The sequence below is a fragment of the Salvelinus namaycush genome, chromosome 30, assembly GCF_016432855.1.
Source record: "Salvelinus namaycush isolate Seneca chromosome 30, SaNama_1.0, whole genome shotgun sequence".
Lineage (NCBI taxonomy): Eukaryota > Metazoa > Chordata > Actinopteri > Salmoniformes > Salmonidae > Salvelinus > Salvelinus namaycush.
This window is the reverse complement of record NC_052336.1, coordinates 26,278,463-26,291,683: the sequence shown is the minus strand read 5'-3', so window position 1 is coordinate 26,291,683 and position 13,221 is coordinate 26,278,463. Positions and strand designations below refer to the sequence as shown.

The 13,221-nt window shown below is 44.3% G+C and overlaps 1 protein-coding gene across 1 annotated transcript; it reads right to left on the bottom strand.

The window, feature by feature from the left end:
• Positions 1-2,917: 2,917 nt before the first annotated feature.
• On the bottom strand, positions 2,918-9,600 carry LOC120025152 (proteoglycan 4-like). Its single transcript, XM_038969607.1, has 2 exons — positions 9,518-9,600; positions 2,918-5,184 (listed from the first exon to the last, which is right to left on the bottom strand). The coding sequence occupies exon 2, from the start codon at positions 5,174-5,176 to the stop codon at positions 3,479-3,481; it is 1,698 nt and encodes a 565-aa protein (XP_038825535.1). The 5' UTR covers positions 5,177-5,184; positions 9,518-9,600; the 3' UTR covers positions 2,918-3,478.
• Positions 9,601-13,221: the final 3,621 nt, after the last annotated feature.

Here is a 13,221-nt window from a genome sequence, read left to right as displayed (position 1 = left end):
AGTTGATTCAGCTGCGGGATCGGGGCACCACCAGTACAGAGCTAGCTCAGGAATGGCAGCAGGCAGGTGTGAGTGCATCTGCACGCACAGTGAGGGGAAGACTTTTGGAGGATGGCCTGGTGTCAAGAAGGGCAGCAAAGAAGCCACTTTTCTCCAGGAAAAACATCAGGGACAGACTGATATTCTGTAAAAGGTACAGGGATTGGACTGCTGAGGACTGGGGTAAAGTCATTTTCTCTGATGAATCCCCTTTCCGATTGTTTGTGGCATCCGGAAAAAAGCTTGTCCGGAGAAGACAAGGCGAGCGCTACCATCAGTCCTGTGTCATGCAAACAGTAAAGCATCCTGAGACCATTAATGTGTGGGGTTGCTTCTCAGCCAAGGGAGTGGGCTCACTCACAATTTTGCCTAAGAACACAGCCATGAATAAAGAACGGTACCCAACACATCCTCAGAGAGCAACTTCTTCCAACCATCCAGGAACAGTTTGGTGACGAACAATGCCTTTTCAAGCATGATGGAGCACCTTGCCATAAGGCAAAAGTGATAACTAAGTGGCTCGGGGAACAAAACATCGATATTTTGGGTCCATGGCCAGGAAACTCCCCAGGCCTTAATCCCATTGAGAACTTGTGGTCAATCCCCAAGAGGCGGGTGGACAAACAAAAACCCACAAATTCTGACAAACTCCAAGCATTGATTATGCAAGAATGGGCTGCCATCAGTCAGGATGTGGCCCAGAAGTTAGTTGACAGCATGCCACGGTGGATTGCAGAGGTCTTGAAAAAGAAGAGTCAACACTGCAAATATTGACTCTTTGCATCAACTTCATGTAATTGTCAATAAAAGCCTTTGACACTTATGAAATGCTTGTAATTATACTTCAGTATTCCATAGTAACATCTGACAAAAATATCTAAAGACACTGAAGCAGCAAACTTTGTGGAAATTAATATTTGTGTCATTCTCAAAACTTTGGGCCGCGGCTGTACATGCCGTAACACTTGTTTTGAAATAGACAGTATCATGATGATGCTGTGAACATATCCGCTTGAATCAATGCCTGCACTGTGAGCAATCTACTGTAGCTTGTCAAGCTTACTTTAATCTCACTGATGATCTCTTGATTGAAATGTAAGGGGGATTTAGATAATGATCATTTACAGATCGTTTCCTGAAATAAATAGGGAAATCCATCCAATTTGATCCTGTTTTCATATACACTGTAACCATTTGACACAGAACGCTTCAGATGGGAGAGAGAAAACAACACAGCGTGTCCATCCACCCAACACCCAGCTCTCAAGAACGTTCCTTTCATAAATCTGAGGGCCTGAGTATTTCTTGAAGAAACCGGAGCGAGAATTCAGGGTTGCTATGTGGAGGAGCTCGTTATGGTGCCGTTGGAAGACGCTTGGGAACCTTCGATATCTCCATCGAACCTTCTTTCAGATTTTGACCCACTCTCTATAAATTCTGTAGGAGATTCCATAAACAGTGCATATGCCTTGGACACTCATGAACACAAACACAGACTCATGAACACACACACATACACATACACAAACGCACATCCACAAACACATAACATTTATCTCCCTTGTGCTAATGCATGTGCTTTGGTACCTACATCACAGATATCCTCTAGCCTCTTTTAAGATGTAGGTGCAAGCACCATGCTCAGGAGCATTCTGCAAAGGCCGGTGAAGTAGGTGTCAGAACCTTCTACGACCGTTTTATCCTTCTCTTCCACCCTCGCCACCCCCCTGCCCAATTTCAGCCCCTGAAACAGTATAAAAATGTCTCAAGGCAAAAGAGAGATTATCTAATTTGTCATGGTTGTGTTCTCCTCTGTGCTGCGTCAGAGCTCTTCCTTTCATCCCAGACCCTCATCCCCCACTCACTCCCGCCAACCCCCTTGAAAGCCCCTTCCTCCTCCAAGAACACATGCCCCTCCCCCAAACCCCCTCGCCATTTCAGTCTCTGAAATGTGGGGAGTGTGTGCTGCCCACAGAAATAGAATGAATAGAACAGGCGTCCCCATTCAAGTCAATGATGGTATAATGGGTGGACTGGCAGCCATTTTGAGTGTACCCATGCCAGGAAGTAAAAGCAGGAAGTGTACCCTTCAATCTGCTGTGATTTGTAGAGTCAACTCAACTGACAAAAACAAAAAATACATTCTATTGTATGAGCCACATCAGTTAGCATCATTTGAATGAACATTCTACATCACCATATTTCCCGCATGTGTTTCCATGGCATTTCCATTGTTTGGGTCGAGTTCCATTGACCTCTTTACCGCATCTTACCGCAGCTTCCAAGCCCTCTCTGTTCATTCTATTTCTATGGTGCTGCCTGCCTACCACAGCTTGGAGTTCCAGTGAGATGGGCTATTATGATGTAAGAGGTGGAGGAAGAGACGGCCTATGAAATGATCTGTCTGCATGCATTAACATGGTCATATTTTTCAAACAAACACACAGGCAAGCCAAGATTCACCAAACAAAATATTTGCAAGGCCAATGACCTCGAGGACATTGGTCTACAGGTAATACAATCAGGCGACCCCTAACCCAAAAGAAACCTTGTCTGTACATGACTGTAGAAGTTTGAAATGAATGATGTTCTGTAGATAATGTCTCCGACTGCTGATATTGGTGCACTCAATCTATCAGCCAACAACAATAAAGCACTGGACTAATTTCAGTTTTCAAAGATCTCCATTGTTTGCACCTAGGTTTACTTATTATAATCAATCATAAAGGTATCTTAAAATACAGTTGAAATGATTGTAACATGCTAAAATTGACTAAAATGACCTGTCATTATACAATAAGGCCTTGTGTCAAATGACTTTTGCCTAATTTATATAGAATACATAACAACAAAGGAGCAATCAGGTATAACAGTCTTTTTTTATTCTCCATTCCAAGCCATCAATGAACATTCCTTACTGTTTGCACCATTATAAAAGCCCAAAACTTTTCATCCATTATTTTTTCATATGGTTAAGGAAAGGATATGTGAAAGTCTAAATTAGATCACTATTGAATGCTATTCTGATAAACCATTTTTAATATTCATCAGGCTCACACACAAAGACAAAACTACTCATTCCATTCCAAATTTCCAATGTCAATGTCACGTTTTTTTCTCTGTTGTCCAGTTTTTTTTCCCGGTTTTCCTATACTCATCCCTCAAATTTTGCTGGCTTTCATCTCACCACAAATGCTGCAAACACAGGCTGCCCCTCTGCAATGACGTGTGGGGCACAAAGATTCAACACTGCATCCATGTCTCACATCTCTTCCTACATGTACCTCACTCCCCCTCTCTACACTTGAGTGGTTGTATTTCCTTTTAGTTAACCGGAAACTCCTTTGCCACAACAAACATTTTTAGATTTATCTTCAGAAGCTTGTGTTGGAGGTTTTTTCGGATCATTAGGGACTTTAGGGACACATTTATATTAGCTTCAGACCAAGTCAACAGCCTGACTTATTGCCTCACCGATTGCCTCAGGAATCTGGATGTCGCCAGTCAGGTTCAAGTCCTTTTTTAATTCACAGTCAATTTGCACCTCAACGGCATCCTCTGGCTTGTCAATGCCATTGACACATTTCTTTTGCTGTGGCTCCGGGGCAGACACGGCAGCCGGCTCGGCCGCCTGCTCCTGACACTCCCCATTGACCGCAGGGGCAGAAGGCTCAGCAGTAGCCTCCTCTGCGGAAACAACTTCCCTGTTGTCCAGCACAGCCTCCTGTGGCACAGCGTTGGCCTCCTCTGCAGCAGCAGGTGCAGCAGATTCTGAAATGATGATCTCCGGGATGGGTTCTGCAATGTCGGCAGCCTCTGGCTCTGCTGCCTCTGTTACTGCATCAGCAGCTTCAGGTTCAAGCTCTGCTACGGATTCTTCTACAGGTAGGGGGAGCTCTTTAGCGGCTGGTTCTAGGACGGATCCTGGTTCTGCGGCTGCCTCTGGCTCTGCGGCTGCCTCTGTGGCTGACTCTGACACAGCTTCTGCAACTGATGTAGGCTCCTCCTCCAGTGCGGGTGAAGCTGCTTCTGCCTCTACTGGTGCCTCGGGCACAGCCTCAGGTTCTGGGGCCTCCCCTGTAACAGTCTCTGTTTCAGGCTCTGGAGCAGCAGGCTTAGGTTCTGTAGTGTCTGCCACTTCTGTGGCTTGTTCTGTAGCCTCAGCATCCTTTTCTGGTGCTGCGGATAGTTCCACAGAGGCTGCCGCAGGCTCTTCTGGTGCAGGCTCTTTTGGTGCTGCATCATGCTTTTCTGGTGCAGGCTCTTTTGGTGCTGCTGCAGGCTCTTCTGGTGCAGGCTCTTTTGGTGCTGCATCATGCTTTTCTGGTGCAGGCTCTTTTGGTGCTGCCGCAGGCTCTTCTGGTGCAGGCTCTTTTGGTGCTGCCGCAGGCTCTTCTGGTGCAGGCTCTTCCACTGCAGGCTCTTTTGGTGCTGCCGCAGGCTCTTCTGGTGCAGGTTCTTTTGGTGCTGCCGCAGGCTCTTCTGGTACAGGCTCTTCCACGGCAGGCTCTTTTGGTGCAGCCACTGTTTCGTCTAGTGCCGCTGGTTCTTCCGGTGCCTCTGTTTTATCTGGTGCTGTTACAGGTTCCTCTGGGGATGCTGCTGGTTCCTCAGCTGCTGCAGGTTCTTCCAGTGCTGACACTGGCTCTTCTGGAGCTGCGGCTGGTTCCTCTGCTACTGCTGCAGGTTGTTCCGGTGCTGACACTGGCTCTTCTGGGGCTGCAGGTTCTTCTGGTGCTGCAGCTGGTGCTGGCTCCTCTGGTGCTGCCGCTGGTTCTTCTGAAGCCACTGGCTCTTCTGCTGTTGGCGCTGGTTCTGCCGGGGCTGCCACAGGTTCATCTGGTACAGCCGCTGGCTCGGCGGTGGCCCCCTTGGCCACAGCCTCTATAGCTGACAGGGCCTCTTCTGTCGCTTCTGTGATGGTTACCGCTGCCGACTCCACTGCTCCCTCTACCGCAGCAGACACCTTAGGAGCAGTCTTCGCTGCCAACTCAGCGACCGGAGCTGGTGCTTTGCTCTCCACGGCATGGGCCACGGCCTCAACGGCACTCACAGCAGCCACAGTAATCTCCTCCTTCTTGTCCTTTGGGTCGCTGACATCGTACCCCTTCTTCCTCTTGCTCAGCTTGCCTCCCATGGTGTCTCCTAAAAGTGAATAATAAAATCAGAATGACTTAACAAGTGTGACAGGTTGTTGCGTTTGATAATCTATGCATAGCATATATCCATTTCCTTTAATTACCCACCACAAACCTCAATACCAAGTTAAAGCTGAATAAAATTCAAAGCATTGCAATCATGCCAACATAGTGCCGCCTGTCTCCGTTGTAAAGCACTCAGTCGGGCTTTAAAGGGGGAGAGCATTTCAATCTGGAGACCACACTCTGCCAAATACTATTGGCAAAAAGACAAATGACCACTGCATGGGAACTACTCCAAGTTCTAAACTATCCAGTGCTCTTGTATAAACCACAGGACAAGACACCCTCTCTGGAGTCTTAGGTAATGTTATTATGTGCCAAGTGAGCCTCCCATTCTACTGTTGCCCTTTAATGGTCTGTTTTAGTTGTACACTTATTCCCACTGGTATACTTTTAGAATAGCAGGTTAGAGGCACAGTTAGAGGAAGAAGGGGGACTTGAGTTCACAAAATAAAGAAAAAAACACAAATGTTTTTAGCTATAGGTTTTGGGAACCTAGTGAGCACTTGTTGTGCATGACTAGGACCTGTTCAACAAGCCTGGTGAAAATGATTGTATAATCTGCTAACCCTCTATAGCTATCTAGTGCACTGTATATAAATAAGTAAGGGATAAATCAACGAGGGGCTATGCGTTCTGTGGAAAATAATGAACGACGTGGAATGCCCTTTAACCAATCAGAAACGAGTATTGAAACAATGCCATGGTATTTTAAAAACGACAGGTTGGTAAGACATTTTTTGGGGCTATGGTCTGGATTTTTTCTATAGTTTAGTGCAAGGGTTAAATAAGATTCAGGCCAGGGTAAGCATGGATAAGATAACATGTTATTTTACAGACCACAAACTCCTGTTCTGCCCACTCCTGTTACTTTGCAACCACTAAAGCATGGGAATGAATTAAGGGATAATCAAAGAGGGGCTATGCGTTCGGAGTGGAACTGACCTTCCACAGAGATGCTTTATTTTCCAGAGAAAGCATAGAGCCCAGAGTTGATTATCCCAGTTATACCATCCCTTTTATACTATTTGCTTGTAGAAATGTGTTCAACATCCACTGAAGTAGCTAGCTAGCAAGTTTACTAGATATCTACAGTAGTTACCATGGTAACCAAACAAACAGACGCGCTAGTTTAGCGAGCCAAGCCATCAGACCTAGCTGCGCTATTATGAAAATCGAATTCAACAATACCAATAGTGTTTTCAATTTGTGTCACGTTCTGACCTTTATTTCCTTTGTTTTGTCTTTATTTAGTATTGTCTTTATTTAGTCAGGGCGTAAGTTGGGTGGGTAATCTATGTTTTGTGTTTCTGTGTTGTATTTCTGTGTTTGGCCTGATATGGTTCTCAATCAGAGGCAGCTGTCAATCGTTGTCCCTGATTGGGAACCATATTTAGGTAGCCTGTTTTCTGTTGGGTTTTGTGGGTGGTTGTTTTCAGTCTTTGTGTGTCTGCACCAGATAGAACTGTTTCGGTTGTCACTTTTGTTGTTTTGTATTTTGAGTGTTCACCTTTATTAAAGTAAGATGAACAATTACCACGCTGCACCTTGGTCCTCTTCTTCTCCTCCAGACGACAACCATTACAATTTGACTTTTGCTTTCAAAAGCAGCTCAAACAAAACGTGTAAAAATGAACTATAGCCATTGATTTCTTTCATGCAAAAAAAAAAAAAAAATGCCCAAGGGGGTGTGGTATATGTCCAATATAACATGCTAAGGCCAGGTCTACGCACGCTGCAACTCGGAGTGCCTAGATACAGCCCTTAGCCATGGTATATTGGCCATATACCACAAACCTGAGGCGCCTTATTGCTATTATAAACTCGTCGCCAATGTAATTAGAGCAGTAAAAATACATGTTTTGTCATACCCGTGGTATACATAAGCAATAAGGCATGAGGGGGTGGTATATGGCCAATATAACATGGCTAAGGGCTGTTCTTAGCAGGATACATCACGGAATGCCTGGACACAGCCCTTAGCCATGGTATATTGGCCATATACTACAAACCCCTGAGGTGCCTTGTTGCTATTATAAACTGGTTATTAACGTAATTAGAGCAGTACAACTAAATGTTTTGTCATACCTGTGGTATACGGTCTGATATACCACTGCTGTCAGCCAATCATCATTCAGGGCTGGAACCAAACAGTTTATAATGTCTGATATTCCACGGCTGTCAGCCAGTCAGCATTCAGGGCTCAAACCACCCAGTTTATAAAGGGAAATAATGCATGCTCTAGAATGCCCTTCAAGCCAATCAGAAAGGACTATTCAACAATGCCATGGTATAATACTGAGTAGTAGTATTCCGAGTAGTAGTACTATACATCATCCACTGATGACAACAAAAACATATAGCTAAACTATTTTAGCTATAGATATAGCTAAACTAAGTACGTGTGTAGGGTTAACGTTATCACACTGGTCTCACTCACAAAATGTTGTTTATTTTACTCCATTGCCATGCTTGTAAGAGGAAGAGCTGATTTCAACCTACTTCAACTTCCCTTCCCCCTATCAGAAAACCGAGAACTGGAAGTTAAATGTTATCTGAGAGATTATGTTTGGTGATAATAGTACTAAATTATTCCTTTATATAACAGTAGGCTGACTGTCACAGAAAACAATATTTACCATGGGAATTGGTATACTAAACAGGCATTACAGGTTACAGGTTTCTTCTGCCTGACATACAGTTTTAAGTGAAGCCAAAAGGTGGAAAATGCTCAACATGCAGGCGGTTCTCAAAACATGAAGCAAAACCAATCACGAACGTAACAATAGACTATGACATTTTCCGCAAGTACTTCGATTGACCATTATCCAAAATGTCACAAACGTAGTTGAATCTAATCTGTCTTTCTTGTTAGATGGGTGAGAGAGCGACTGCCATATAGCATATTTATTAGAACTGCAGAACACACGGGCGTGATCATAATAGGAGCTGTCCATAGTGCTGCATTAGGGCAATCAAGAAGGGATGCGGACAGAGGGAGCCATGCGGCAGGCCAGGGCAGGCTATGGGCTGTACAGCTAAATCCATGCTGATATCAGAGCAGCGATGGGTCCCCTCTACTAGGCTATCGGATAAACAGGCTTTCATATTCCTCCCAATCACTGTCCATATTTAAGGGTCGCTATAGCATGCGAATTAAGTTAATTGCGCGAGTTATATGTGTTTGACTCAATTAATTTACTCGGTTTACATGACATTTGCCTATACACACACATTAAAAGAAAACAGTCAGACTTTTCAAAAAGAGATTTCATGATACATCTGCCAAAAGCACATGACAATGTTCACACATTGGGGAAGTACATGGAGCTTATAGGCGACGAGGGGATGAAATAGTACCGGTTTAGGGGTGTGAGGGATAAACCAATTATAGCAATATGACCACACAGAGATTACTGTAAACACTACCGGGTAGCCATGTATTATTTTCTATTAAAACTCAAATAGGGCTGAAGACACGTTAAATCACATTGAAGGAAAATGCGCAGGTAATTTTACAACTCCTGTTGCATCAGCAAGGCTCTGAGAGACAGGCATCCTAGATGCCTGCTACAGAATGACGTTAACTGTGAAATCCACCTGATTGTAAAAAGTATAACTTTTTATAGCTTGGATGGATGGCAGTCTTTGATGTTTGTCATTATAGAACAAATATAAGTAATGATTTAAAACGATATATTATCGACAGGGAAGGCACAAGCGCAATGACTCCATTCCCCCAAACACATACCCCCGCTACTTCACTCTATTTTCACTGTTCGTTAATGTTGCCATACCGTCTTGTGGGACACAGGCGTGTAGAGCTACGAAGGAAAATATGTTTGTCTTTTTTTCTATTAAGCTTGAATCTTGATTTGTCATCTTACTCTACACTTGATCTTTTTTCAATGTATTACATAAATTGATTTGGGCACACACAGCCCTGTCACCCTGATGCTTCTGGATTTAAAAAAAAGTCTACACCTCATAGCGCAGACAAATTGTTAAAATCCCAGGAAAGACTCTTTGGAACATCCACATAATAAAACGCAAATCGTGGCTCGAAGATGTTGAATGTGAAAATCTACGCACGCACCAGTAGGAATGCAAATACATGAACAAAAGAGAACAAAGGATAGCTTATCCAACTCTTTCTCCCTTCTCTATTCTTTATTCTCCAATTGACCACAACAGCAGGCTATACGTTCTCTTATTTTCTCCAGAATAAAAAAAAGAACATGCAAAAGCGGGAAAATATAGATACAAAGTTCACTAACCTGGATTTCTGCCTTAAACCCAAACGGTAAGGAGAGTCGAGGAACTGATGTATTCCCTTGCAAGACTGAGCACGGACTGATAATAGAAAGAATCTTGCGACTGAAAGCTGCACCAAAGTCCTCCTCGCTCCCTGAGGTGCAATCTAGGACTGTGCTTTTTTGAAGAGTGCCCCTATAGGTTTGCCAGACATCATTCGCTATCACAATCTATTCCACAATCTAGGAGAACGTGGGGTAAATTTAGCAATTTTTTACATTCAGCGTCACTCTGTCAAGGGAAATATAGTATTCTTCCTAACAAAGATATCTAGGCTACATATATTTCAGGATGTTGTGTATCCCTGGAAATATTCAGAATTCATGTAAACGTTACATTTTTGAAAACATACTGTAGCTTGTTTTCTCTCAGTACAATTTACCCCTGAAATTGGGTAAATTGAGCCGCAGTACAGGGTAAATTAAGCCACCTACACATTTCTGTACTGAATGAAATATGACCTATGTCTATCTCAGAGGAGGCTGGTGGGAGGAGCTATAGGAGGACAGACTAATTGTAATGGCTGGAATGGAACCAATGGAACAGAGTCAAACGCGGTTTCCATATGTTTAATGTGTTTGATTCCCTTCCATTTATACCATTCCAGCTTTCACAATGACCCCGTCCTCCTATAGCTCCCCCCACCAGCCTCCACTGGTCTATCTTTATTTCCCAAACACAATTCAACACAATCACAATCCCTTTTTTGTATTTTAATATATTTTAAGCATATTTTAACACAGGCTTAATACCAAACAAACAACGTACTTAAAAAAATAAACACTTTTAACATAGGCCAGGCACGGTTGTTACCTCATATCCCAGCAACAATGAAACGCTACTAGCGCACACTGCTAAGTAGCTAGCCATTTCACACCGGTTACACTCACCCCCCTTTGACGTCTTTCTTCTCGGCAGCAATGATCCGGGTCAACAGCATCAATATAAAAGTGTTGCTTCGATCCCTCTCCTTGCACCAACCTGGGCTTGTTACCTTTCCCTCCACAAAAGCCTAGCATAGCAAGGGAATCATCTACTTCAAGGTCTCAGAGTGAGTGACTTCACTGATTGAAATGCTACTAGCGCACACTACTAACTAGCCTGCCATTGCACACTAGTTACACAAGGATACACTTTCACAATAGGTTTAGGACCTCATACAGCAGCTTATAGAGACCCCAACTGATGTATAGAACAATCTTTAAAGGATCTACTGTGGTGTAGATACAAGCATCATGAAACCTCTTAAAACCTCTGAAGGATCGTACGCTTTTTAAAAATTTTCGCCTAAAATGACATAACCAAATTTAACTGCCTGTAAGCTCAGGACCTGAAGCAAGGATATGCATATTCTTGATACCATTTGAAGGGAAACACTTTGAAGTTTGTGGAAATGTGAAATGAATGTAGGAGAATATAACATATTAGATCTGGGAAAAGATAATACAAAAAAAAAACAGTAGGGGATCAAACTGTAGAACCAGTTCCTACATTTGAATATAAAAATGGATTTCATCAAACAAAACTATGCCACATTTTATCTCTGGGACCATCAGGATGACAAATCAGAGCAAGATTACCGAATGTAAGTACATTATTGACCTTCAGAGGTGAATGTATCAAACCAGTTGCCATGATTAAAGTTGTTTGTTGTTGTGCACTCTCGTCAAACAATAGCATGGTATTTGTTCACTGTAATACCTGCTGTAAATTGGACACTTCAGTTAGATTAACAAGAATTTATGCGTTCTGCCCATATAAGACATGTCTATGTCCTGGAAAGTTGGCTGTTACTTACAACGGTTGTTGCTAACATTAGCGCATGTTAGCATCAACCGTGCTGGTATAGGGACACCGATCGAGGAACTCTTAACATAAAACATTTATTTGACTTGGTGAAAATCTATTTTTTGGACCTAACTTGCTTACCACTTACCACTCCATGAAATGATGACCTAAATATTTGGTAAAATTATAAATGTTATGTTTCACTATATTGGATCATTCCAATATATTGGTATCACTCCGCAGTGGAGGGATACATCCGAGGTGAGAATTTACAGATTTACTCCCGTGTACACCTGTGTCACGGCTGGGGTCCGCCCCTATATATAGACCTCATGGCCGCGACACACGTTCTCTTTCATTTTCTCGGCGGATGTCCGTATGGTTTGAAGTATAAACTTTCTGAAGTTCGCTTGGTAAGTCACTAGTAAGTGTAATATCTTGCGTGGAAGTATACTCACTGGCTGTTTGTATCCTGGAGCAGCTGGCCACATGGCCAGCCCCTTCTCTTGAGTGCTCCACTCATTGCGTGCGGTTGGTCTATATCTTCCGCCCATGGTTTGTCGTATTTGTGTTTTGTTAGCGTTACACTACGACTCCGTGTGCATCCATTAGTATGGTGGCTCTTGCTGCCACAAACAGTAATTTACCTTACATAACTTGCCGACTGGCATGTTCTATGTGTGTGTTGTGAATTGCTTCAACATGCTGCTCCCCATGCCTCAGGCGTGGGTTCTCTGCTAATTACCCTGCAGGTTTCTTTCTTGTTCTTTACCCCTGCAGAGTGTAAGAGTATTGTGGTGGGCTTTCCACTACATTGAGACATTAAATTCAGTTCCTTAATGGAGTTATTCCATCATATGGTGCTGTTTTTACTGCTTGGATATTTAACCGGTAGGTAATATTGCAGTTGGCGTAAGACAAAAACAAAAAAAACAAATAAGTCAAACCCATTACCTGGTTGCAGTTTTTTTGTCTGCCTGCTTTTCCTACACAGGGTTTCCCCATTTTTTGTAGAGGTACTGGGTAATTTATCCCTCACTAGGTTTCTATTCCTCCAAGCGGGTCACAACATAAGCTCTCCCAGGGTGTCGGACCCCTGCTCCGTGGCCTTGTTGGCTTGGCTGAGCTTATGGCTTCCCTTTGTGACAGGTGTGATGGTGGCATCCCCCCTGGCGAAACCCGCGACTGAAACTGGGACCCCCCAGAGTCTTTGATGCCTGCCCCATCGCCTCGTGCTGAGGGACGACAGCGGGGAGGGGCACAGCGTGCGGTGAAGCAACAACCTGTTAACCGTCACTGCCATAGGGACGTGCCTGGGGGACCCAAGCACTTGGGGTGCCAGAGGAGGGGCGGGCCCCGGCAGGACCCATGACACACCCTTCCCTAGGGCAAAGTGGGAGGAGGGTGTGGAGTCCCCCTGGGTGTTGTCCGCAATGCTCAAGGGGTACCGACTCCAATTCCGGTGCCCGCTCCTGTCCTTCAGGGGCCTTGTGTCTCCACGGTGGCCGACCCCCTGAAGAAGAAAACCCTGTCGCTGGAGATCTCCTCACTCCTGGACAAGAGTGCCATCCGCAGGATCAAGACACCAGAACGGCTAGGTGGGTTCTACTCCACTTATTTTGTGGTCCCAAAAAGAGACGGATTCTGGACCTCCGCAACCTCATTGGGTACTTGAAGGTACTGAGGTTCTACATGCTTGCCCCAGCACGTGTGTTGCAGGCCGTGTCCAGGGACCAGTGGTTTGTGACGCTGGACCTGAGGGATACGTACGTACTTCCATGTTCCTGTTCACCCAGGTCATTGGCAGTACCTCCGATTCATTTTCAAAGGGACGGCTTACGAATTCATGGTTCTTCCCTTCGGCCTCTCCTTGGCACCC

Coding starts and splice junctions, on each gene's coding strand:
- LOC120025152 (XM_038969607.1), bottom strand. CDS start 5,176: ATGGGAGGCAAGCTGAGCAAGAGGAAGAAGGGGTACGATGTCAGCGAC.